The following is a 24,264-nucleotide window of genomic DNA, read 5'->3' as shown; positions in this document are numbered from 1 at the left end:
GATTACTCCTGAACAGCCAAATAACACGACAAGAAATTGAACATGCCATTCAGAACATGAAACTGGGCAAATCTCCAGGGCCAGATGGCTTGACCTCCAAGTACTATAAGACATTGAGTGATTATCTGATTCAACCACTGATGGAGGTCAGCAATGAAATTCTGGAAGGAAAGAAGGCGCCAGAATCGTGGAAGGAAGCTTTTATCACATTGATACCAAAATCAGAAACTGAAAAAACACAACTTAAGAACTATCGCCCCATCTCCCTTCTAAATGTGGATTACAAAATATTTGCTGATGTTTTAGCAGGCAGACTTAAAAGAGTTTTAAATGAAGTAATTCATAAAGACCAGGCCGGCTTTCTCCCGGGTAGACACATGTTTGCAAATACAAGGAACATTATTGACATTTTGGAACTTCTGCAAACAGACATAAACACCAAAGCAGTGCTAATTTTTATAGACGCGGAGAAGGCCTTCGACAACATCTCTTGGAAATTTATGAAGGGAAATTTAAAAGAAATGGGAGTGGGGCGGGGTTTTGAAAATGGGATTGATGCGATATATTCAGAACAAAAAGCAAAATTGATAGTTAACAATGTGGTAACAGAAGAATTTAAAATTGAAAAAGGAACACGACAAGGCTGCCCGATTTCCCCTCTGTTATTTATTTCAGTTTTGGAGGTGCTCTTGAACATGATCAGAGGGGACCGGTTGGTGCAGGGGATTCAGGTCGGAGCGAAACAATATAAACTTAAAGCTTTTGCAGATGACCTAGTTTTGACATTGCAGGAGCCAGAATCTAGTACGAAAAGAGTATTACAACTGATACATGATTTTGGTCAGGTGGCGGGATTTAAACTAAATAAACAAAAAACGAAGGTGTTGGGGAAAAACATGACAGACACAGAGTCAGAACGGTTTCAGAGAGAAACAGAACTATCATTGGTGAAAAAGGTAAAGTACCTAGGGGTAAACATAACAGCAAAAAATCTGAGTCTATTTAAGGACAATTATGAAAAATGCTGGTCTGAAATTAAGAGAGACTTGGATAGCTGGGCAAAATTGAAGCTTTCTTTGTTGGGCCGAATTGCTGCTATTAAGATGAATGTATTGCCAAAAATGTTGTTTCTGTTCCAAACATTGCAAATTGTGGACAAAACGGAGTGTTTCCGGAGGTGGCAGAGAGATATTTCCAAATTTGTCTGGCAGGGCAAAAAGCCCAGAATTAAGTTTAAGATATTAACAGATGCGAAAGAAAGAGGGGGCTTTGCCCTGCCAGACTTAAGGTTGTACTATGAAGCCGCAGCTTTCTGCTGGCTAAAAGACTGGCTACTTCTCGAAGACACTGACGTGTTGGATCTGGAAGGTTATAACAATGCTTTTGGTTGGCATGCATACTTATGGTATGATAAGGTTAAGATCAATAAGGCCTTTAAGAACCATATTGTCAGAAAAGCAGTGTTTAATGTCTGGACAAAATATAAAGACTTATTGGAAAATAAAACTCCAAGGTGGCTCTCACCTTTGGAAGCTAAGGCCCGAAAAAGACCCAATATGGAAGCCTATTGGCCAAAATATTGGGAACTGCTAGAAAAAGATGGAGATAATTGGAAATTGCAGAGTATGGAGAAAATGAAGGATAAAGTGCGAGACTGGTTACACTACGCTCAGATTAAAGAAATTTTTAAAAGTGACAAAAAGTTAGGGTTCCAGGTGGAGAAATCGAAGTTGGAAACAGAATTGTTAGAACCTAAGACTAAGGTACTTTCAAGAATGTATAACTTGCTGTTGAAATGGAATACACAAGACGAAATGGTTAAGTCGGCTATGATAAAATGGGCACAGGACATTGGGCATAACATTATGTTTGAAGACTGGGAAAGGTTGTGGACCACTGGGCTGAACTTTACTGCATGTAATGCTTTGAAGGAAAATGTAATGAAAATGATATACAGATGGTACATGACCCCAGTTAAACTTGCCAAAATATACCATTTGTCTGATAATAAATGTTGGAAATGTAAAGAAAATGAAGGAACATTCTTTCACCTCTGGTGGACTTGCCCTAAAGTGAAGGCCTTCTGGGAAATGATATATAATGAGTTGAAAAAGGTATTTAAGTATACCTTCACTAAGAAACCAGAGGCCTTTCTTCTGGGTATTGTCGGCCAGAAGGTGTCAAAGAAGGATAGAACATTTTTCATGTATGCAACAACAGCAGCAAGGATACTTCTCGCTAAGAACTGGAAAACTCAAGATCTACCCACACTGGAAGAATGGCAGATGCAACTGATGGACTATATGCAATTGGCGGAGATGACTGGCAGAATTCGAGACCTGGGAGAAGAAAGGATCGAAGAAGATTGGAAGAAATTCAAGATTTATCTACAGAAATATTGTGATTTAGTGGAATATTAAGAAGGATGCTTGGTTATAAATAATTGGCCATCACTAAATTGGATTAGAATTTGATAAGAGAGATTAAGAGAAACAAAATTTGTAGGAGAACTATTATATTGTATTCAAAGAAGTGGTTATAAAATTGCAAATAAGATGATAATTTGCTTGATAAAAATTCATTAATGATGTAAGTGGGAGCGGGAGACGTGAGGAAGTCTAAAGATGTTATGAAATCTTGTAAAAACAAAGCAATGTTGTTTATTATTTCTGTATTTCTTTTATTAAAAATTCCAATAAATATTTATATATAAAAAAACATGAATCACCAAAGAACAGGGGCAGGAAGCTTCAGTTAACCAGATCTGTGGCTGACTCTCCTCCAGTTAAACCGCCCCCACCAAATATTTAATATAGTTATCTATTCAATTTATATACCACCCTTTTATCAAAAGATCCCAGGGCATTGTACAACATTAAGAACACATTTTATGGAGCATAATAATAATAATAGCATAATAACAGACAGCATAATAATAAAATAATGAGATATACTGGTGTTCTCCCACTTCCACCAGGCTTATGTTTCGGGTGCCTGTGCACATATGTGAAATCACATATAGTGGGGAGCCCCCTCTGAACACCTCCAGGGAAAGAAAGTGCTTTTATTTTTATAAATCCTTATATTTTTTAAATAAATATTTATTTTTTGTAAGAGGAATATTTGGATGAGTTAATACTTGACTATCCCTTCGGCGCTGCAATGTATCTTTGTACTTCTGTTCTTCCGTGCTGTGATACTTTGTGGTTAAAATTTCCAATTCTTTGTTTTTCTTTTATAAAAATTTTTTTATGAATACAGCCGTACCTTGGAAGTCGAACAGAATCCCTTCCGGAAGTCCGTTCAACTTCCAAAGCATTCGCAAAGCAAAGCACGGCTTCTGATTGGCTGCAGGAGCTTTCCCCATCGGATGTTCGGCTTCCAAAAATAGTTCACAAACCGGAACAGTCGCTTCTGGGTTTGCGACGTTCGGGAGCCAAAACTAAGCTGTTCAAAAACCAAGGTACGACGGTATCTTGGAGGTTTTAAAGCAGAGGTCGAATGGCCATCTGTCATGGATGCTTTAGCTGAGATTCCTGCATTGCAGGGGCCTGGACTAGATGACTAGATGACTTTCGGGACTCCTTCCAATTCTACAATTCAGTGATTTTACTATTCTCCATCTTTAAGTTCCATTATTATTGAGAACAAAGGTTAGTTTCAACTGAGCCAGACATTTGCATATACTAATGGCACTGAGGACTCTTCTATAGTTCGGCTTGTGCCATGCCTAGAAAGCTAGGATCCAAGCAGTTTTCCCCTTGCCCTTCTCTTTTCCAAGCGAAAACCTGCTCTTTAGTGTTAGATTGGAACAAATGGCAATCTGGGGAAACCCCAAATTGCCCTTTGTTCCAACTCAGTGCTACAGAGCTGTTTTCCCCAGAGGAAAGCCCTGGGAGAAGAGAAAGTATGGATAAGCCCCGAGTGACCATGTGCCTCAATATCTGTATAAGAAATAAAATCATGGCATGCATTTAAAAAATGGTCATGAATGCGCTTCCCTTTAGATGCTTTTCAGCTACGATATACCTTTTCAAGAATAGCAATTCTCGAGGTCACTTTGCTAATTTCTTGTAGCCATTAATTGATAACATTTTGGGATCCAAACATGTTTGGAAGCCTTTTATTGTATGCCCCCCCAAATTTATCCAAGGAAAATAGGGCTGTCCTATTCTATTATTATTATTATTATTATTATTATTATTATTATTATTATTATTATTATTATTTTATTTATACCCCACCCATCCTACTGGATTGCCCCAGCCACTCTGGGGGAGCTTCCAACATATAAAAACATAATAAAACATTAAACATTGAAAAAAAACTTCCCTATAAAGGGCTGCCTTCAGCTGTCTTCTAAAGGTTGTCTAGTTACTTATCTCCTTGGCTGGGAGTGGGGGGTCACATGGCTCCATACCCTCCAACATTTCTCCAATGAAAATAGGGATGTCCTAAGGAAAAGCGGGGCATTCCAGAATCAAATCCGAAACTGGGACAACTTTCTTAATTCTGGGACTGTCCCTGGAAAATAGGGACATTATTGAAGACCTGCCCATTTATCATTCCTGAGCCATCCTTTGTCCTCTCCAACTTACCATTATTGATGCAATCACAGGGCCTTTGATCACCCACCACAAGGCTGTGTTGTCGTTCATGTCCCAGCAGCTGCGACCCAGACGGAAGGCGAGCGGAAATCATAGAGATAAAGGAGAAAGGTTAAGAGGCCAGATGAAACACTTCCGCTGCTGGTGTGACCTGGACCTGGACCTAGGCCACAGACCCACTTGACACGAGTTCAGCCATGATGCACCCCCACTTAACCTCTGCTCCTCCTTAGTAACCACTCTGACTTCCTTTGCTAGAAGCTGTCAATTCTTAGAAAAGCCAATTCTGCAACCGAGCAGAAGGCGGTTGTGACTTTCTTGTTGATGTCAAAAGTAAGGTAAAGGTAAAGGACCCCTGGATGGTTAAGTCCAGTCAAAGGTGACTATGGGGTTGTAGCACTCATCTCGCTTTCAGGCCAAGGGAGCTGGTATTGCTCCACAGACAGCTTTCTGGGACATGTGGCCAGCAGGACTAAACCGCTTCTGGTGCAACAGGACACCGTGATGTAAACCAGAAATGCTGTTTACCTTCCCGCCACAGTGGTACCTATTTATCTACTTGCACTGGCATGGTTTCGAACTGCTAGGTTGGCAGGAGCTGGGACAGAGCAACGGGAGCTCATTCCGTCACAGGGATTCGAACCGCCGACCTTCCGACCGGCAAGCCCAAGAAGCTCAGTAGTTTAGACCACAACAGTGACACCTACCCAACGTCATCAAAGTGAAGTCTAAGGACAGCCCAGATGGTGACGCAAATGGTAGGAGTTCCTGCAGAGAAGAAGAAGAAGAAGAAGTTGGGTACATAATCTTTGCCCTTAACAAGCAGGGTGTGTGTAAGATGGAAGCGTTCCTAAAGGAAGTGACTGAAGGAGACACATACCCCAGCCGATGATGGTGTACCAGTAGAAGTATCTCCTCTCCGGAAAGAAAGTCTCCACCAGCAAGGTGAAAAGGTACAGCCCCTCAATGAAGAGCCAGAAATAGTTGGACATGACGCAGTAGTGGAAAAAGACCATTACGGCCTTGCACTCCACCTGTGGAAGAGAAAAGAACTTCAGTCTGTTGCTCCACCTCCCGGCTGAGCTCTCAGAACTCTGCCAAGGCTGCAGCCTTCCCTGCCCCGGCTTCACACATCCAAGTGGGGTTGCTACCTGTACTGTATAATACAGGATTGTCCCATATTTCAATGTAAAATGATACGTCCTGTATTGATACAGTTTTGTCTTGTATTTCAGGTCCTCTCTCTCTCTCCCTCCCTCCCCACTCCCTCCGCCAGTTAGGAAACCTCTCCAAATGCAGGCATTTGAAAAGGCATGTGAAAGATCATGTATTTAAGCTCTGGGTAGCAAAGCACAGACAGATATACAAATTCATGCCTATGTTTGTGTACGAGTGTGGCAGTTCCAGAGGGAACATCCTGTTACGCTGCAAATGGCCTCAGCCCAGTATACTTGAAGGAGCCTCTCCACCCCCATCATTCACTGAGGTCCAGCTCCAAGGGCCTTCTGGCAGTTCCCTCACTGTGAGAAATGAGGTTACAGGGAACCAGGCAGAGGGCCTTCTCGGTAGTGGCGCCCACCCTGTGGAACACCCTCCCATCAGATGTGAAGGAAATAAACAACTATCTGACTTTTAGAAGGCATCTGAAGGCAACCCCGTATCAGGAAATTTTTAATATCTAATAATGTTTTACAATTTTTTTATGTGCTCTAAGCCACCCAGAGTGGCTGGGGAAACCCAGCCAGATGGGCAGAGTATAAATATTATTATTATTCACAATGAATTGCTCTGAAGTCACTTCATCACCAAAAAAATCACACCCACCTAAGTGTCCTGCCCCATTTTGTCCTGTCCTGTATGTTGCCAAAACAAAGGATGCAACCCTACTTCCAAATGTTTTCACCTGCCTGAAAAGCATCCTTAAACTCTGATCATGCATCTTCCCTGCCTGAAGGATAGAAGGTGTGTGTGTAAAAACTAGCCCAGCGTGCAGAAAATAAAATCTGTATTTGTCTCTCTACCCAATTTTGCTTCTGGCTTCTCCCGCAGTGAGCTTGCGGCCCCCAGAAGGCTGCCCCGATTGAAAAGCGGCCCTCTGGAAAAGCTTTTACACTGCTGCTCTAGAAAGCTGGTCTTTAAAGTGTACTCAAAGTCAGCCATGGCATTTTTAAGTTCTTAGGAAAAAGCGTGGATTATTATTATTATTATTTTTTAACCCAACAACCTGTACTTTAAAATATGACTAAAAGCATTTGCGGGGAGTGAGGGGGGAGGAATATAAACACTGCCACCTAGATGCTGCCACTCTCAAAGCAGAGAAAAAGCAATTCCAGGCGTCAGGAGGTGTTTGATGAAAGGTTGCAGGGAGCTTGCGGATTTCTGGTGCAGGCCGGGAGAGAGACAACAATGGCTGCTAATTGGCAGACTGAAGTCCTTCAGGCCGTTCCTGAATGCAAGGAAAGAACCCAACTGTGTGTATAATGCATGTGCGTGTGCGGAGCAATTCAAGGAAGACGTGGGGATAAGAATGGAGGGGGAAATGTGGACAAATTGCTAAGGAGCTTATAAAAGGATGCACCCCACTGGGTGACCCAGCGAAACGCCTGTCCTCGCAGCCTGCAGAACCTGCCACTCACAACAAAAGTGAGAAATGGTGCCAGCTAGTTGGTGGATGGATGGCGGCTAACAGGTTGAATCCTGACAAGACAGAAGTACTGTTTTGGGGGGACAGGGGGTGGGCTGGTTTGGAGGACTCTCTGGTCCTGAATGGGGTAACTGTGCCCCTGAAGGACCAGGTGCGCAGCCTGGGAGTCATTCTGGACTCACAGCTGTCCATGGAGGTGCAGGTCAATTCTGTGTCCAGGGCAGCTGTCTACCAACTCCATCTGGTACGCAGTCTGAGACCCTACTTGCCCACGAACTGTCTCGCCAGAGCGGTGCATGCTCTGGTTATCTTCCGCTCGGACTACTGCAATGCACTCTACATGGGGCTATCTTTGAAGGTAACCCAGAAACTACAACTAATCCAGAATGCGGCCACTAGACTGGTGACTGGGAGTGGCCGCTGAGACCACATAACACCGGTCCTGAAAGACCTACATTGGCTCCCAGTAAGTTTCCGAGCACAATTCAAAGTGTTGGTGTTGACCTTTAAAATCCTAAATGGCCTGGGCCCAGTATACCTGAAGGAGTGTCTCCACTCCCATCGTGCATACCGGACACTTAGGTCCAGCTCTGAGGGCTTTCTGGTGGTTCCTTCCCTGCGAGAAGCGAGGTTACAGGGAACCAGGCAGAGGGCCTTATCGGTAGTGGTGCCCGCCCTGTGGAAATCTCTCCCATCAGATGTCAAGGAAATAAACAACTATCTGACCTTTACAAGACATCTGAAGGCAGCCCTGTAAAGGGATGTTTTTAATGTTTGATGTTTTATTGTGTTTTAGATATTTTGTTGGGAGTTGTCAAGAATGGCCGGGGAAACCCAGTCAGATAGGCAGGGTATAAATAATAAATAATAACAATCATTATTATATTATAGCTAGTGGCACAGAGGTAGACATTCACTCAAAGACGAATACAGATCTGAATCTTTGGCTGCGTTTGGCTCCCAAGCCTGAAGTTCTCTGCCCCTGGTGTAAACATACGTACTACATCAATGATTTATATTTCTGTATCTATTCTTATTCCTCTTTTCTCTTCCTGGAAAGTGCTAGACTTGGACTTCTAGCCCACTTTACCGTTGAGATGAAGCAATGGTTGCTGTCCTGTTCGGCGTACAGAACTCCATCCTTGATGAAGACCGAAATGGCTCGCAGGATGAAGGAGACAAAGAGATTCATGTGGATGAAGTTCCGTGTGCAGTGCAGTTTCCTGGGGGCGAGAGGGAAGGAAAGGTCACCAAGGAGGAAAGGCCATGTCTAATCTGCAACCTATTTATTCTATATACAGTGGAACCTTGGTTCTCGAACGTCATCCGTTCCGGAAGTCTGCCAAAATGTTCAAAAACCAAGGTGTGGCTTCCGATTGGTGCAGGAGCAACGGAAAAAATAGCCGATAACAGCACTGGATGTTTGGCTTCCGAAAAACGTTCAAAAACCAGAACACTTACTTCCAGGTTTTTGACATTCGGGAGCCGATTTGTTCGTCAACTAAGCCGTCTGAGAACCAAGGTTCCACTGTATATTGTAGGCGAATTCAATATTGCACTTGCCAGGTAGAACAAATCCCCTCAATATTCTGGGTGTTCTCCAAATCCCTTCTCCCCACAGGAGCAAATTTCGGGGGTACAAAGGGCGGAGGCGTCAGGGAAAGCCCCACTCCACAAGAGGAAGTCCTTGCACAGGGCTTCCACTGAGAGGGTATGCAAGTGAATCACTCTCAGAAATTCTTTGGAGGGGTTTCTTGTCTACAGTGTTACCTCTGGTTGTGAGAGGGATCCATTCAGGAGGCCCGTTCGCAACATGAAAAGAGCACAACTCGCAGCGGCGCGTCTGCGCACACACGGGTTGTGATTCACCTCTTCTACGCATGCACGTGATGTCATGTTGCGCTCCTGTGCATGCGCGAGAGGCGAAACCCAGAAGTAACCCTTTCCGGTACTTACGGGTCGCCGCGGGACATAACCTGAAAGAACATAACTTGAAGCGGACATAACATGAGGTGTTGTTGTTTAGTCGTTTAGCATGTCCGACTCTTCGTGACCCCATGGACCAGAGAACGTCAGGCACTCCTGTCTTTCACTGCCTCCCGCAATTTGGTCAAACTCATGCTGGTAGCTTCGAGAACACTGTCCAACCATCTCGTCCTCTGTCATCCCCTTCTCCTTGTGCCCTCCATCTTTCCCAACATCAGGGTCTTTTCCAGGGAGTCTTCTCTTCTCATGAGGTGGCCAAAGTCTTGGAGCCTCAGCTTCAGGATCTGTCCTTCCAGTGAGCACTCAGGGCTGATTTCCTTAAGAATGGATAGGTTTGATCTTGCAGTCCATGGGACTCTCAAGAGTCTCCTCCAGCATCATAATTCAAAAGCATCAATTCTTCAGTGATCAGCCTTCTTTATGGTCCAGCTCTCACTTCCATACATCACTACTGGGAAAACCATAGCTTTTACTATACAGACCTTTGTTGGCAAGGTGATGTCTCTACTTTTTAAGATGCTGTCTAGGTTTGTCATTGCTTTTCTCCCAAGAAGCAGGCGTCTTTTAATTTCATGCCTGCTGTCACCATCTGCAGTGATCATGGAGCCCAAGAAAGTAAAATCTCTCACTGCCTCCATTTCTTCCCCTTCGATTTGCCAGGAGGTGATGGGACCAGTGGCCATGATCTTCCTTTTTTTGATGTTGAGCTTCAGACCATATTTTGCACTCTCCTCTTTCACCCTCAATAAAAGGTTCTTTAATTCCTCCTCACTTTCTGCCATCAAGGTTGTGTCATCTGCATATCTGAGGTTGCTGATATTTCTTCCGGTATGAGGTATGACTGTATTAAATATGGTCCATTCTCTATGCATTTGGAGCCCTCTTCAGGCATCGTAACCAAATCTCGCCTGATGGTCCCTGGAACGAAGGAGCAGGCTTCTGTCGATGTTTAGATACAAAGCCTCGAATCATTTTGACGGAACCTTTCAAATCTGCATCTGGTTTGTTTGTTTTGTTTCTTAGCTGTCAGGGAACTGCCATCAGAGTCAGAGGCGGAGGGAAGGCTCCGGAGGGATGCCGGAGAGGGTCCCAGTAGGGAGAGAGGCAGCCCATCTGCTGGGGAAGGAAATCAGCGTAACACCAGTGGAGAAGGGGGGCAGATGGGGGAATTGGAGAGGAGGCTCCAGGACTCATCGCCGGAGACCAGCGGGGAGAGCACGGGGACTCCGCTGCCCACACCCTCCCTGCGCAGAAGACTTCCGCACAGGGAGAGTAGGAGGAGACTTGGCGTCAAAGAACTTCTTTGCTGGAAGAAGTTCAAGAAACGCCCACTGACGGATTCTGCCAGCGATTGAGGCAGCCACGGGTGAAGGGCTGTCCAGACAGAAAGGGTTCAACCAGGCAACCTAGCCAGGAGTGGCGGCAACTTACGCACGAGCAACCCCTAGAACCATTACATTAGCATTCCCAAGCACCGCTGCGTATGAGGCTCCTGGTATTTCAAGACTGCAGTGGCTGAGTTTGGGAGGGGTTTGCTTGCTCTGCTTCCCAACAACACAAGCCCCATTTCCCCCTCGGTCTTCACAGACGCAAAACCTCTCTCGCTCTTGCCAAACTCACCTGAAACGGCACAGGATCACCATCGCAGTGGTGAGCGACACAAGGGAAGTGCTGTAGCCCACTGTGTACAGAGCCTTTACCGAGAGGTAGTAGTAATCCTGAGAAAGCAAATCACAATGTGCTCATTACTACAAATCATGAAATCCAGATCTGGGATGCAAAAACAATTGTCAGATTTTTTGCTTTGGGAAGAGTACCACACTATTCTGTCTATAAGACGCCCCTATGTATAAGACTCCCCCTATTTTCGGGATGCGGGTGGCACTGTGGGTTAAACCACAGAACCTAGGACTTGCCAATCAGAAGGCCGGCGGTTCGAATCCCCGCAATGGGATGAGCTCCCATTGCTTGGTCCCTGCTCCTGCCAACCTAGCAGTTCGAAAGCACGTCAAAGTGCAAGTAGATAAATAGGTACCACTCCGGAGGGAAGGTAAACGCTGTTTTCTGTGCGCTGCTCTGGTTCACCAGAAGCGGCTTAGTCATGCTGGCCACATGACCCGGAAGCTGCACGCCGGCTCCCTCAGCCAATAAAGCGAGATGAGCGCCGCAACCCCAGAGTCGGTCACGACTGGACCTAATGGTCAGGGGTCCCTTTACCTTATTTTTGGGGACTCAAATTTAAGAAAATGGGGGGAGATGGCACAGGGCTGTTGAGCTTTTTTTAGGGGGGATTGCCAAAAATCACTCACCCAAATGCATAGCAAAATCTGCTTTCTGTCTGTCCCAACTCTGGCAGGAGCTGCCAATTGCCCACCCAACTGCTGGAGCGTCAGCCAATCAACACCACCCATTGATGCAGCAACCAATAACACGCACAATGGCTGTTGACAGCCACAGCAGCAACCAATCAAATGTCCACACTATGCACTACCCATGTTATCAGACGACCCCCACTTTTTAGCATGATTTTTAAAGAAAAGAACACAGTCTTATACATGGAAAAGTACAGTATTCATCTTCAACTGCTTCCACCAAGGTATAGATGGATCAGCCTATATCTGGTTCATATCAATTTTGCATGTGTTTATTAATAACTCTGCTCCATCCTGTTTACTAATATATATATATCTTTTAAAAAAACACACCCATCAGATTCATATTTAAATATGCCTATTATCAAAAGCAGTGTTTAATTTGACGTTTTATCAAGGTATGTGTTCCTAAATGCACATTATCAATAAATACGCATTTCCTTTTTGCAGGGTGCATTCTGAGGTAATAACTTAATCGCAAAATTTGGAGAACTACAAAACCAGAAGGATTCCAATCTACAGATTTTTCCAGAGGAGCTGGATCAGGATAGCTCATGTCAGAAATCCCAGAAATCCTTAAGCATCTCTAAATTCCAACCTACCTGGTTATAATCTCCCATGGTGTCATTCTCATCAAACCCGCAGGCATCGTAGTAATGGGGGAAAGATTCTGACCAGCCGTCCTCAGTGCAGTTCCTACCGACAACCTTTAAATCTGCAGATCCACCTAATAATTAAAAGTAACGTGGAACATCTTTAGTAAACGTTCTGCCACTGGAGCAAACTCTCTAATGCAAAGGAATCACTACTGCCTTCTCTTTTATTGTGAGCTAACATCTTAGTAGGGGTAGGAAAATCTCTCAATATCAGTTTCCCATTTTTTCCACTCTAACGCTTCTCCATATGGCCAGCTTGCTTCTTTTTATTTTAATGTCCTTAGGAAATTCTGCCAGCATTTCAATGTGAATTGCTCCTTTGCAACCGATTTCACAAAATCCATACATTTTTGCAAACACAATATTCCCTAATATGATGCATTTGCCTGCTTTTTTTGACTAACGCATGTTGTTTTATGCAAAATTTACAGGCTGCTAGGCTGGAGAACGGCACTGCAAAATACAGAGAAGTGCAAATTGCGAGGGATGGTTGGGGTTCGGTTCATAAATTATTTTGGAAATTACAAATTAGGTGGGTTTACCTGTAAATGCAAATTGTATTGAGTTTGGACCCTATTCCTACATCTATTATGGCAAGAGAGACGCTATTGGTACTGTTGATACTATTGCTATGGTGAAACCTGTCCTCTAAGTTCTCAAAAGCTTTCTCTTCCTGTGAAAGAGGATTTATTTATTCTCAGAGTGCTTTAGAATTTATTTCAGATTTCTTTAGGATTTCGGTGAATGTGGGATTGAACTTGCTTTATTGTAGTTGAGGGTGGCGGGTATTTATTTATGCAAAAACCGCTGTGAGAATGTTGATAGCTAGAAGGTGGAAGGGAGAGACTTTGCCAACAAAAGAAGAATGGAGGTGAAAATGTTTGAATATGTAGAATTGGCAAAGATGACAGGGAAAATTAGGAATCAGACAATCCAAAAGTTCAATAAAGAACAGGATAACTATAGATTATATTTAAAAGAACATTGTTCCCATATGAAACCTTTAGCACATTTTGACTAATCCGCACAATATAATATGTTATAAAGAGTGTAGAGTTAATTGTTATAATATAATGCAATTAATGAGGAAACAAAGGACCCATGCTGAAAGAGACCGAAGTCTTAAAGTATGGAAGAACTTTATTTTAGCAATTATAAAACTTATAGAGAAGAAAATTAAAAATGACTTCCAATAAATCTCACTGTACTTTATCTATCTATTACTTTATACCGCACAGTTACATATTTCTTATATAATTTCTTTTTACCTCCCTACAAGCTTATATTTATACAGTACAATAATTGCTTTCAGTACCAGAAGTATAAATGATGATAGTTATATTAATTTTGTTGTATCTTATAGTGTGGTGGTTTATCCTTCTGTTATTTGTTGTTTGATTGTAAGTTTGTTTACTTGTTTGTCTGTCTGTTTTTTCATAAATGTATTTATTTAAAATTAATAAAGATATATTAAAAGAAAAGGAAGAACTTTATTTTATTTATATGTACTGTAACATTTATTTTTGGGTAACCTTTTTCTTTTTATGTAACATATTTTTGCTGACTGGTGGGGGTGGGGTTTTTTTTTTTACTTTAGTGATGCTATATCTTTATCTCTATCTCTACACACAAACTTGCTTTATTGTCAGGAGACACCCATGGCTGGTGTGTATGTCTTTTTCTTTCCGTGAAAAGTTTTACAAGTGCTCAGCAGCCTTCCTGGCCATTGGGGCTTCCTGAGCAGAAAAAGCATCCCAAGGAATGACTTATCTCACAATGTCTTTCCTTAAACTTTAATTGAAGGTCTGACGGAAGCCAGGGAGACTGTGTAAGGAGCACCTGAGACCTGTGTATTTGCTGAATTTGCTGGTTAATTTTCATTTTAAAAAAAAAAAAGTTAGGGGAAAATTCATGATGTGTAATTTGGCTTTGAGTGCTGGAGGAGACTCTTGAGAGTCCCATGGACTACAAGAAGATCAAACCTATCCATTCTTAAGGAAGTCAGCCCTGAGTGCTCACTGGAAGGACAGATCCTGAAGCTGAGGCTCCAGTCCTTTGGCCACCTCATGAGAAGAGAAGACTCCCTGGAAAAGACCCTGATGTTGGGAAAGATGGAGGGCACAAGGAGAAGGGGACGACAGAGGACGAGATGGTTGGACAGTGTTCTGGAAGCTACCAACATGAGTTTGACCAAGCTGTGGGAGGCAGTGGAAGACAGGAGTGCCTGGCGTGCTCTGGTCCAGGGGGTCACGAAGAGTCGGACACGACTAAATGACTAAACAACAACAACAATTAATGTTGGGCAAGTTACCCCCTCTTCTGGCAGGATTGCGGTGTGGTCTGAATTCAATGAACTTTCAGTTCCTCTGTTGCCAAATGTGAGTAATGCTTCAGCATTTATTTTCATTATCTGAGAGACAGATGAGGAAACTCTGCAGGCAGGGCTGGATTTAGGTTTGATGAGGCCCTAAGCTACTGAAGGCAATGGGGCCCTTTATATGTCCAGCTGTCCTTTGTTGTCAGGGAACTGCCATCGGAGAGTCAGGTGGTGGAAGGGCTCAAGGAGGCTAGGAGACCTTCGGATGCTGAGGAAGGAACCAGTAGGGGGAGAGGGAGAGTTCCTGCAGAAACTCAATCGGAGGAATGGCTCCAAGATGTTTCCAGTGAGAACAGCGGGGAGGGCTCAGGACCTCCGCTGGGGACGCCCACTCCATGGAGGAAACTGTCACGCAGAGAATCCAGAAGGAGAGTTTCCGTCAAGGAACTCTTATGTTGGCATAAATTCCAGAAGCGCCCACTGACGGATTCTGCCAGCGATTGAGGTAGCCATGCACCCATAGCTCCGCGGACTGGGAAAGTTTAGGAACTGATGGTAAAGCTTGGATGGCTTAAACGCTTACGCACGAGCAGCCCCCTTTTCCGATTACATTTGTCAACAACAATTGTCCCCCCCTTTTTTTTTTGGTGTTGAATATATGCTGTATGGTAATTTATGGACATCACCTTGCCGACAAAGGTCCGTATAGTTAAAGCTATGATTTTCCCAGTAGTAATGTATGGAAGTGAGAGCTGGATCATAAAGAAGGCTGATCGCCGAAGAATTGATGCTTTTGAATTCTGGTGCTGGAGGAGACTCTTGAGAGTCCCATGGACTGCACATAACAAATAGGAGCCTACACAACACAAAACACTGTTGCTGAATGTAGGTTTTATTTTATTTGTTTTTTATATTTTGGAAATATACATCCAGTTTTTTTCCTTTACGTTTTTTTGGGGGGGCCCAAGAGAGTGGGGCCCTAAGCTATAGCTTGTTTAGCTTATACGTAAATCCGGCACTGCTCTGCAGAACCCATTATTACATATTAGCATCAATTATTCGCTTTGTGTACACAAGGCCTGGACACAAAACTGGCAAGAACCAGTTTAGGAGGAACCTAACTGGACGTCCGAGTGAAAAACAGCTCCAGATGAGGTTCAAAGAGGGTTCTGCAGGTACAGTGGTACCTCGGGTTACAGATGCTTCAGATTACAGACGCTTCAGGTTACAGACTCCGCTAACCCAGAAATATTACCTTGGGTTAAGAACTTTGCTTCAGGATGAGAACAGAAATCGAACAATGGCGGCAGCTGGAGGCCCCATTAGGTAAGTGGTATCTCAGGTGAAGAACAGTTTCAGGTTACGAACAGACCTCCAGAATGAATTAAGTTCTTAACCCGAGGTACCACTGTATAGCAAAAATCTTCGGTTGAGTAAGTGCTTTCAAGGACTGGTGTTGGATGGGAGATGGTGAGGGAATGAGGTACCCCTTAAGGAGGGACCCCTTAAAATTCTGCAGTGGCCATTCTTATGTTATGTGGGCCGGCCCCCTCAATTGCAGGGGCATGTTCGCCCCCTTGGGTGGGGGAGAAAAGGGGCGGAAGGGATTCTCTGACATCACTTCCATGTCCTTTTGCAACATTGCCTCGTGTGGAGCACACTGTGGTCTGAATGATGCGAGACGCAAAGTATTTGGACCGACACCACCCTTGCCTTTCCACAGCGATCTGGGTGCCACTGTTTCCTGAGCTCTCTGAGCGCCAGAGGAGTGTGCAGTGCTCAGGGGCCTTCCAGGAGCTTCGTTGGCGCAATGCGCAACTCCCTGCCACGCGCTGGCTTCCCACTCGAGACGTCGCTGCGAATGGCAGCGTTGCGGGCTAGAATGGGGGAGTGTGCGTCTGTTCTTTGACGTCGCTCAGTAATTGTTGTTACGGCAATAAGTATAATGTATAATTATGTCCCTGCTAGATGGTAGCACTTGAGAATACATTTTCATAATACCATGCACAGTAATAGGCTGCCACGCGTACCACTATAATTAGAATTGATTAGGAAATTAATATCCATTTAGCTTCAGCTTCAAATCCCTTTCTCTCCGTCTCCCAGTTCAGAGAGTGCCAAAGCACTGTCACCCAGTCTCTTTTCCCTTACCTAGAATTTCGTCTGCGTTGTCCAGGAGTTCGAGGTCTCCTGCGAAAGAAGAGCGGCTACCATGAGAATGTCATCTTGAGAGACAGAGAGAGCAACTTTGTTTGGGGAAAACCTTTAAGGAACGTCAAGAGGGTCTGTTCCTCTGTTGCAGCCAAAATGACAGAGTCTCATGGCATCTTCACAGACCGGCAAATTTATTACGGCATAAGCTCTTGGAAATATATTCTGCATATATTTAAGCTTTAATGCCATTGTCGCAGGGCTGTTTTGCATTTCTTTGCCATGTGTATTCTCTACCAACACCCACATGTAGACCCAGTTGCCACGGTGAGGCTCGTGTATCTGATGAAGTGGGCTCCAGTTCAAGGGTGGGGGGCCTTTTTAAGCCTGGGGGCTGCATTACTCCATGGGCAACTATCCAAGAGCCGCATGCCAATGTTGGACAGTGCCAGAGGGAAGAAGTGAGCAAATCAACTGTGGAACTCTTCTTATTGATGATAGACTACTGTATTTTTCACTCTATAAGTAAGGGAAAATGTGTATGCGTCTTATGGAGCGAATGCAGGCTGCACAACTTCCCCTCTTGCTCTCCTGGCTTCAGGGATAGCCGCCCAAAGCCTGCTGAGCGCAGCGGGAGTGCTCCACCAACTGCGCTCCAGAGGCTTCGCGTTGCTTTTGCTTCGCTGGAGAGCTGCTGCACAGCTTTTCCTCTCTCTGCGCAGCACCCCTTCAGCGAAGCGGGAGGAGAAATGGAGCCCCTTCCGTTTCTCCTCCCGCTTTGCTGGAGAGGCACTGGGCAGAGAGGGAGAGAACTTTTTTTTTCTTGTTCTCCTCTAGGTGCATCTTATGGTTGGGTGCATCTTATGGGGCAAAAACTATGGTTTATTTCAGCCACAGAAAGGTCAGAGGTGCCACTTAGGGAATGCCAATTTAGGGGGTGAAACTTAATGTTTACAAATTTCTTCAATGAAAGGTCTTCAAAATGTGGCTTTTCTGAGGTGTGAGGAATTCAAACCTGCCATTATTTTTGTACCAAGTTTAGGAGACCCTCCCTCCTCGTTGATGTCCCCATGGCGCATTTATTTGCCCTCTCCCTCCGGGCCCCATTGCAGATGGGCTGCCCAGGAGGTGAGCCCAAGGCACAAGGGAGATATCTAGTCCCTCTCTCTTAGCATGCTCAGGATGGGCATGCAAACATGGTATGGCACGTAAGAGGCCCTGGAGGGGGTCGAGAGTGCCCCCCTTGCAGGGTTATAGACCCCAGAAGGTGCCTGAAGAGTCTAGCCACCAGTACCGGACCCCAAAGAGCCGATCCATGGAATTTTAAAAATCTGAGTAGGCCAATGACTCTTTCAGCCCCTGCAATACCAGAATTTGGCCTTACCTGGTTGTGCGTAGGCCAAGCTATTCACATCCCAGCCTGTACGGGGGGGGGGGGGGAGAGAGAGAGAGAGAGAGAGAGAGAGAGAAGAAATCCCACATGGTTAAATCGTAATGGCCAGGAATCCCCATGCCTTACTTTAAGAAATACTTCATTACTTCAATAAATAATAATACTGTGTGTGTATGGCAGGCTCCCGGTAAACAGTTTGTGACTTTCCAATATTAGAATCAGAGAATTGCAGAGTTGGAAGGGACCCCGAGGGTCATCTAGTCTAACCCCCTGCAATGTAGGAATCTCAGCTAAAGCATCCATGACAGGTGGCCATCCAACCTCTGCTTAAAAACCTCCAAGGAAGGAGAGTCCACCACCTCTCGTGGGAGTCCGTTCCACTGCCGAACAGCTCTTACTGTAGGAAAGTTCTTCCTGGTATCTAATTGCAATCTCCTTTCTTGAAGCCATGGGTTCGAATCCTGCCCTCCAGAGCAGTAGAAAACAAGCTTGCTCCATCCTCAGATACTTGAAGACTCCAACTGTGACTGTTTGGAGACGGTTGGAGGATGGAAGGCATCTAACGGATTGAGGTTGAATCCTGACAAGACAGAAGTACTGTTCTTGGGGGGCAGGGGGTGGGCTGGTGTGGAGGACTCCCTGATTCTGAATGGGGCAACTGTGCCCCTGAAAGACCAGGTGCACAGCCTAGGAGTCATTTTGGATTTGCAGCTGTCCATGGAGGCTCAGGTTAATTCTGTGTCCAGGGCAGCTGTCTACCAGCTCCACCTGGTATGCAGGCTGAGACCCTACCTGCCCGCAGACTGTCTCGCTAGAGTGGTTCATGCTCTAGTTATCTCCCGCTTGGACTACTGCAATGCGCTCTAAGTGGGGCTACCTTTGAAGGTGACTCGGAAACTGCAATTAATCCAGAATGCGGCAGCTAGACAGGTGCCTGGGAGTGGCCGCCGAAACCACATAACACAGGTCCTGAAAGACCTACATTGGCTCCCAGTACATTTCCAAGCACAATTCAAAGTGTTAGGACTGACCTTTAAAGCCCTAAACAGCCTCAGTCCTGTATACCTGAAGGAGCATCTCCACCCCATTCGTCCAGCTCAGACACTGAGGTCCAGCACCGAGGGCTTTCTGGCGGTTCCCTCCCTGCAAGAAGCGAGGTTACAGGGAACTAGGCAGAGGGCCTTCTTGGTAGTGGCACCCACCTTGTGGAACGCCCTTCTAGCAGATGTCAGGCAATAAACAACTATTTTACTTTTAAAAGATAACTGAAGGCTGCCCTGTTTAAGGAGGTTTTTAATGTCTGATGCTGGATTGTTTTTAATATTTGGTTGGAAGCCGCCCAGAGTGGCTGGGGAAACCCAGCCAGATGGGCGGGGTATAAATAATAAATTATTATATATTATTATAACTCCCACCAGCCCCAATGGTCAAGGATGATGGAGGGCGTAGTGTAATGATTTGTGCAAGGCTACAGTCGATGGATGCAACCATTCCCTACCCCCCAAATTCACATCTGGATTGTGTTCTCTGGATGTGAGCATGTAACGGGAGACAGATGAGGTGGCGGTGGCATATGGAATAGGCCCAGCTTTCATCATGAGAGACTTTAAAGGGAGCGCAATCCCATTGAAACTGCATTGCACCACACAAGATGCTAATGATGAACATATTTCTTTGTTGTGCTTTATTCGGCCGCTAGATGGCCCTGTGGACTTTTCAGATTTTCTGATTATATGTCTTGTGTTGCAGGGAGCTGGTAAATAGCCAGTGTTTGGTCCGGACTTCAAGGTGCCCTGAATTCCCAACCCCACACAGTACTCTTCCACTCGAAGTAGATTCAGATCCTCATTCATTTTCACCTCCAAATCACGATTAATTTTTTAAAAAACTTTGTTGGCTCAGCCGTAAGGCAGCGGTTCTTACATGCTGCTCCAAAAGCACTCGGTTTTATTTGCTTCTCCTTAGTGAAAATATTAGCAACGGTGAGTCACCTTTCCTGTAGACAGCTCGCCCTCCATACTGCAACTTCTCCAGCAACATGCATCTAAAGCAGAGGATGTTTCTGGCCTTGTTTGCAAGTCTGCATAGGATACCGAACGATGGAGACCACCAGGCAATTCTCCACATTTTCCAGAACAGAGATAGGGAAGCTTCAAGCACAGAGGCCAAATGTGTCCCCTTCAAGTGTCCCAATTTTCCAGAGACAGCCCCGGAATTACAGAAGCCATCGTGGTTTCTGATTTGATCCTGGAATGTCCGGCTTTTCCTTTTTCCTCCCCTCCACTTTTCACTGAACAATTGAAAATGTGTGTGTGTGTGTGTGTGTGTTGTGTCTGTAGGTGCATAAATGGAGTCTTGTTTCTCCTTAAAAATAAATATCTGCACCAACTGGAAGAAAAAGTGAAGCTGCAATATGAAGCCCTTCCATAGCTGTCAACTTTCCCCTCTTCTTGCGAGGAATCCTATTAGGAAAAAGGGAATTCCCCTCAAAAAAAGGAAAATTTTGACAGCTATGAGCCCTTCCTATAATTTTGAAGGGAAATATTTATTCTTTTACAGTCGTACCTTGGTTGTCGAACGCCTTGGTACTCGCACGTTTTGGCTCCCGAACGCCGCAAACCCGAAAGTGAGTGTTCCGCTTTGCAAACGTACTTTGGAACCCGGACATCTGACGTGGCTTCCAATTGAGTGCAAGAGGGTTCTGCAGCCAATCAGAAGCCACACCTTGGTTTCCGAATGTTTCCGGAAGCTGAACAGACTTCTGGAATGGATTTCATTTGAGAACCAAGATACGACTGTATTGTAAATGGAGCCTTACATTGAAAGCCTTTACATATATACTCAGAATACAGAGTAAGCTGTATTCAATGGAGCTTACTCCCAGGTAACTGGGTAAAGACTCTACAGCTTTAGACTGCAATCCTAATTAATTTTACTCAGAAGTAAATCCCATTGAGTTCAATAGAATTTATTCTCTGGTATGTTCCTGATCATTGTCACAGTTTCCATTATTATTATTATTATTATTATTATTATTATTATTATTAGCCTTTTCCCCTGATGGAGACTCAAAGGGAGCTTACAGCTAAAATTCCATTTCATTCCATTTACCTGCTGAAGGTGTGATACACGATCCTTTCCCTCGCACATTTTTATTTATTTATAACAGTTCTGTGAGGTAGGTTCAGCAGAGAGGTCCCAGCTGATGGGAGTTGTAGTTCAAAAACATTGGGGGGGGGGCACTAGGTTGGCGAAGGCTTGTCTAGAACATCACCCCAGAAAGACTGTAGCTCGACGGCAAGGGTTCAGTCCCCGGCACCCCCACATAGGAGATGGAATATGGCTTCCTTCCTAAAACCCTGGTGAGTGGAGAGATAGGTGGACCAAATCTCTCGGTTTAAGGCTGCTGCCTATGTTCTCTTCAGTGTGTGGTAGGCAGGAGCAGAGCAAGGTGGGTGCGGACCACCCCGGTGTAATCTCTGAGGAGGGTGGCATTTGGCCGCACGCCCATGACTCCCACCTACTGCCATTGGGGGAAGTGGGGTTAGTTTCACCGCTTTTCGCCACTTCATTTTGATAGCCACGCGATCCTGGGCTGCTGGAGGAGTCATGCAAAACAACAACAACAAACCTATGTTTATGTGAAACATACTCAATGAACACACAAGACATAACCGGCTGTACTTTTGAATAAATAAGGTATGCTATTCATTGCATCAAATTGTAGATTACAAAGGAAGTCTCGTAAAGTTCAATGAAAAAAGCAGAAGACCCAGTGGATGAGTTCATTCTCTAGTCAGCTCATGCATAAGGTCCGTACATGTAAAAGTATCTATTCCACCTGTCTGTTCGAAGAGTTCAATAATCCACATGAAGTCTTCATCTGTAGAACAGGCTCTGCTATGCTATAAGATCCACTAACCTGCAATATTACATATGAGTCTGTTCTACAGATGTAGCCTAGGTTGGTGAAACAAGGCTAATATTCCGAAAATCTTTGTCTTAAACTCTGTGTAAGGATTCTGTGGAACTGTAACAACCCTTCATGTGGAATGAACTGATCCACTGGGTCTTCTGCTTTTTTCGTTGAACTTTATGAGACTTCCGTTGTCATCTACAATTTGATACAATGAATTGTTGTTGTTTAGTCGTTTAGTCATGTCTGACTCTTCGTGACCCCATGGACCAGAGCATGCCAGGCACTCCTGTCTTCCACTGCCTCCCGCAGTTTGGTCAAACTCATGCTGGTAGCTTCAAGAACACTGTCCAATCATCTCATCCTCTGTCATCCCCTTCTCCTTGTGCCCTCCATCTTTCCCAACATAAGGGTCGTTTCCAGGGACTCAACTCTATTGGAGCCTCAGCTTCAGGATCTGTCCTTCCAGTGAGCACTCAGGGCTGATTTCCTTCAGAATGGATAAGTTTGATCTTCTTGCAGTCCATGGGACTCTCAAGAGTCTCCTCCAGCACCAGAATTCAAAAGCATCCATTCTTTGGCGATCAGCCTTCTTTACGGTCCAGCTCTCACTTCCATACATCACTACTGGGAAAACCATAGCTTGAACTATATGGACCTTTGTCGGCAAGGTGATGTCTCTGCTTTGATACAATGATTAGTATACCTTATTTATTCAAAAGTACAGCCGGTTACGTCTTGTGTGTTCATGGAGGAGTCATGCAGGCAGGGAAGGGATGGGAAGGAGGCAGGAGAGCAAACAAGTATAGGGTGGAGGAAAGGAGAGAAGCAGAAGCTCTCTCCACTCAGGACACAAACCCTACAACCCTAAAAAAAAGCCTTCCTCCTTGCAATGACAATGGGTCGATCACAGCCAGTCTTTTTATACTGTGAGTAGATCGCAGTCTCTTGAGAGTCCAACTAGATTTCAATGTGTGTGTGGCGGGGGGGGGGTGACAAGAAATTTTCCGCACCGGGTACCACCTGACTTTGCTATGCCACTAGTGGTAGGACTCCTTGGGAGACAGGTGACTGTGGAAAGAATACCCTGAAAGAAGGAAGTTTGAAAACCCCCAAGTGAATGAATCTCTATGTCTCAGTCATGTTCATTCCCCTTCTACCATATTGGCCCAAATATAAGACGCACCCGCAAATAAGCTGCACCTTTAAAATTCAAAGGGGGAGGGGGAGAGACAATACCCGAATATAAGCTGCTTCCTTAAAATTCTGCAGGCACTCACACCCGTAAATGGCAAATGTAGAAGAAAATCTTATGGGTACTAGAGAGGACCCGCAAATGGGTTAAACACCTGTTCATAGCACCGTAAATGCAAATAAAAAATCAACACTGCACTGTAAAATACAGGGAAAGTGATGAATGACATTAGAATTGATTGCACAACAGTCTCAAGCTCACAAATCGGCAATAAAACATTTTTTGGGTCCTTATGTCTGTTTCAGCAGTGTTATCGTAAAAGCCAATTTTTGTAAGTTCGGAAATTTAAGCCTCACTTTAACTTTTCATGGTTGGAATTGGGGTGGTGGTGGTGGAGTGCAGCTTATATTGGGGCCAATACGCTACTCAGGTAACAATGCATTGGTCTGTTCCTCCACGTCACTCAGATTTCGGTTCCCGGAGAAGGGAAGTGCTCCGAAAGATGCTGCTTATGCATCTGGAGCTTTTAGTATTTCTCCATCAGCCTGATTTGGGTTGATACATTAAGCCTCTGGACATTTAATTGGATTCACCCAGCTCTTCATTGACCATCAACGTCAATACCAATTGCCTGAAGTCTCTTGGTAGACGTAATTGCCGGGCAGTTGCGCACCGCATGCTGACTTCGCAGCTTCGAACAACCAACTCACGTCTCTCATGCGGCTTACAGAAGATCACACCTGGAGGCCACGTTATTCATCCACAATACCCCACACCATGCAAAGCAGTTACAGTCAAGGATCAGAACCTCCACTTTACCCAAGATACCAGTGAATAAGAGAGAAAATCCTCAGCTGGGGGTCAAGCACCATCAAGTGACAACTATCAGATACAGATGGGCAATGGAAGTGTAGGGGTTTAAAGTTTTGGGTCGGGTCCTGTGAGACAGGGTTCAAATCTCCCCACTTGGCCATGGAGCTCATTGAGTGGCCTTGGGCCAGTCACTGTCTCTTAGCTGAATCTACCT

At 44.8% G+C, this 24,264-nt stretch overlaps 1 protein-coding gene across 8 annotated transcripts in view; it reads right to left on the bottom strand.

Moving 5' to 3' along the window:
• The window catches only part of ADCYAP1R1 (ADCYAP receptor type I), a 146,129-nt gene that overhangs the window by 40,369 nt on the left and 81,496 nt on the right, over positions 1-24,264 (bottom strand). For all 8 annotated transcript variants that reach the window (XM_081882484.1, XM_081882486.1, XM_081882489.1 and 5 more), the window contains exons 5-12: positions 18,118-18,153; positions 16,734-16,772; positions 12,212-12,336; positions 10,858-10,955; positions 8,342-8,474; positions 5,488-5,641; positions 5,315-5,375; positions 4,599-4,668 (exon numbers count right to left, since the gene is read on the bottom strand). In XM_081882484.1, coding sequence (XP_081738610.1) covers positions 4,599-4,668; positions 5,315-5,375; positions 5,488-5,641; positions 8,342-8,474; positions 10,858-10,955; positions 12,212-12,336; positions 16,734-16,772; positions 18,118-18,153 — 716 coding nt within the window. The remainder of the gene's footprint in view (positions 1-4,598; positions 4,669-5,314; positions 5,376-5,487; positions 5,642-8,341; positions 8,475-10,857; positions 10,956-12,211; positions 12,337-16,733; positions 16,773-18,117; positions 18,154-24,264) is intronic.

Source organism: Podarcis melisellensis (assembly GCF_964234715.1).
Source record: "Podarcis melisellensis genome assembly, chromosome: 12".
NCBI classification, from domain to species: Eukaryota; Metazoa; Chordata; class Lepidosauria; order Squamata; family Lacertidae; genus Podarcis; species Podarcis melisellensis.
This window is presented reverse-complemented; position numbering and strand designations above follow the sequence as displayed.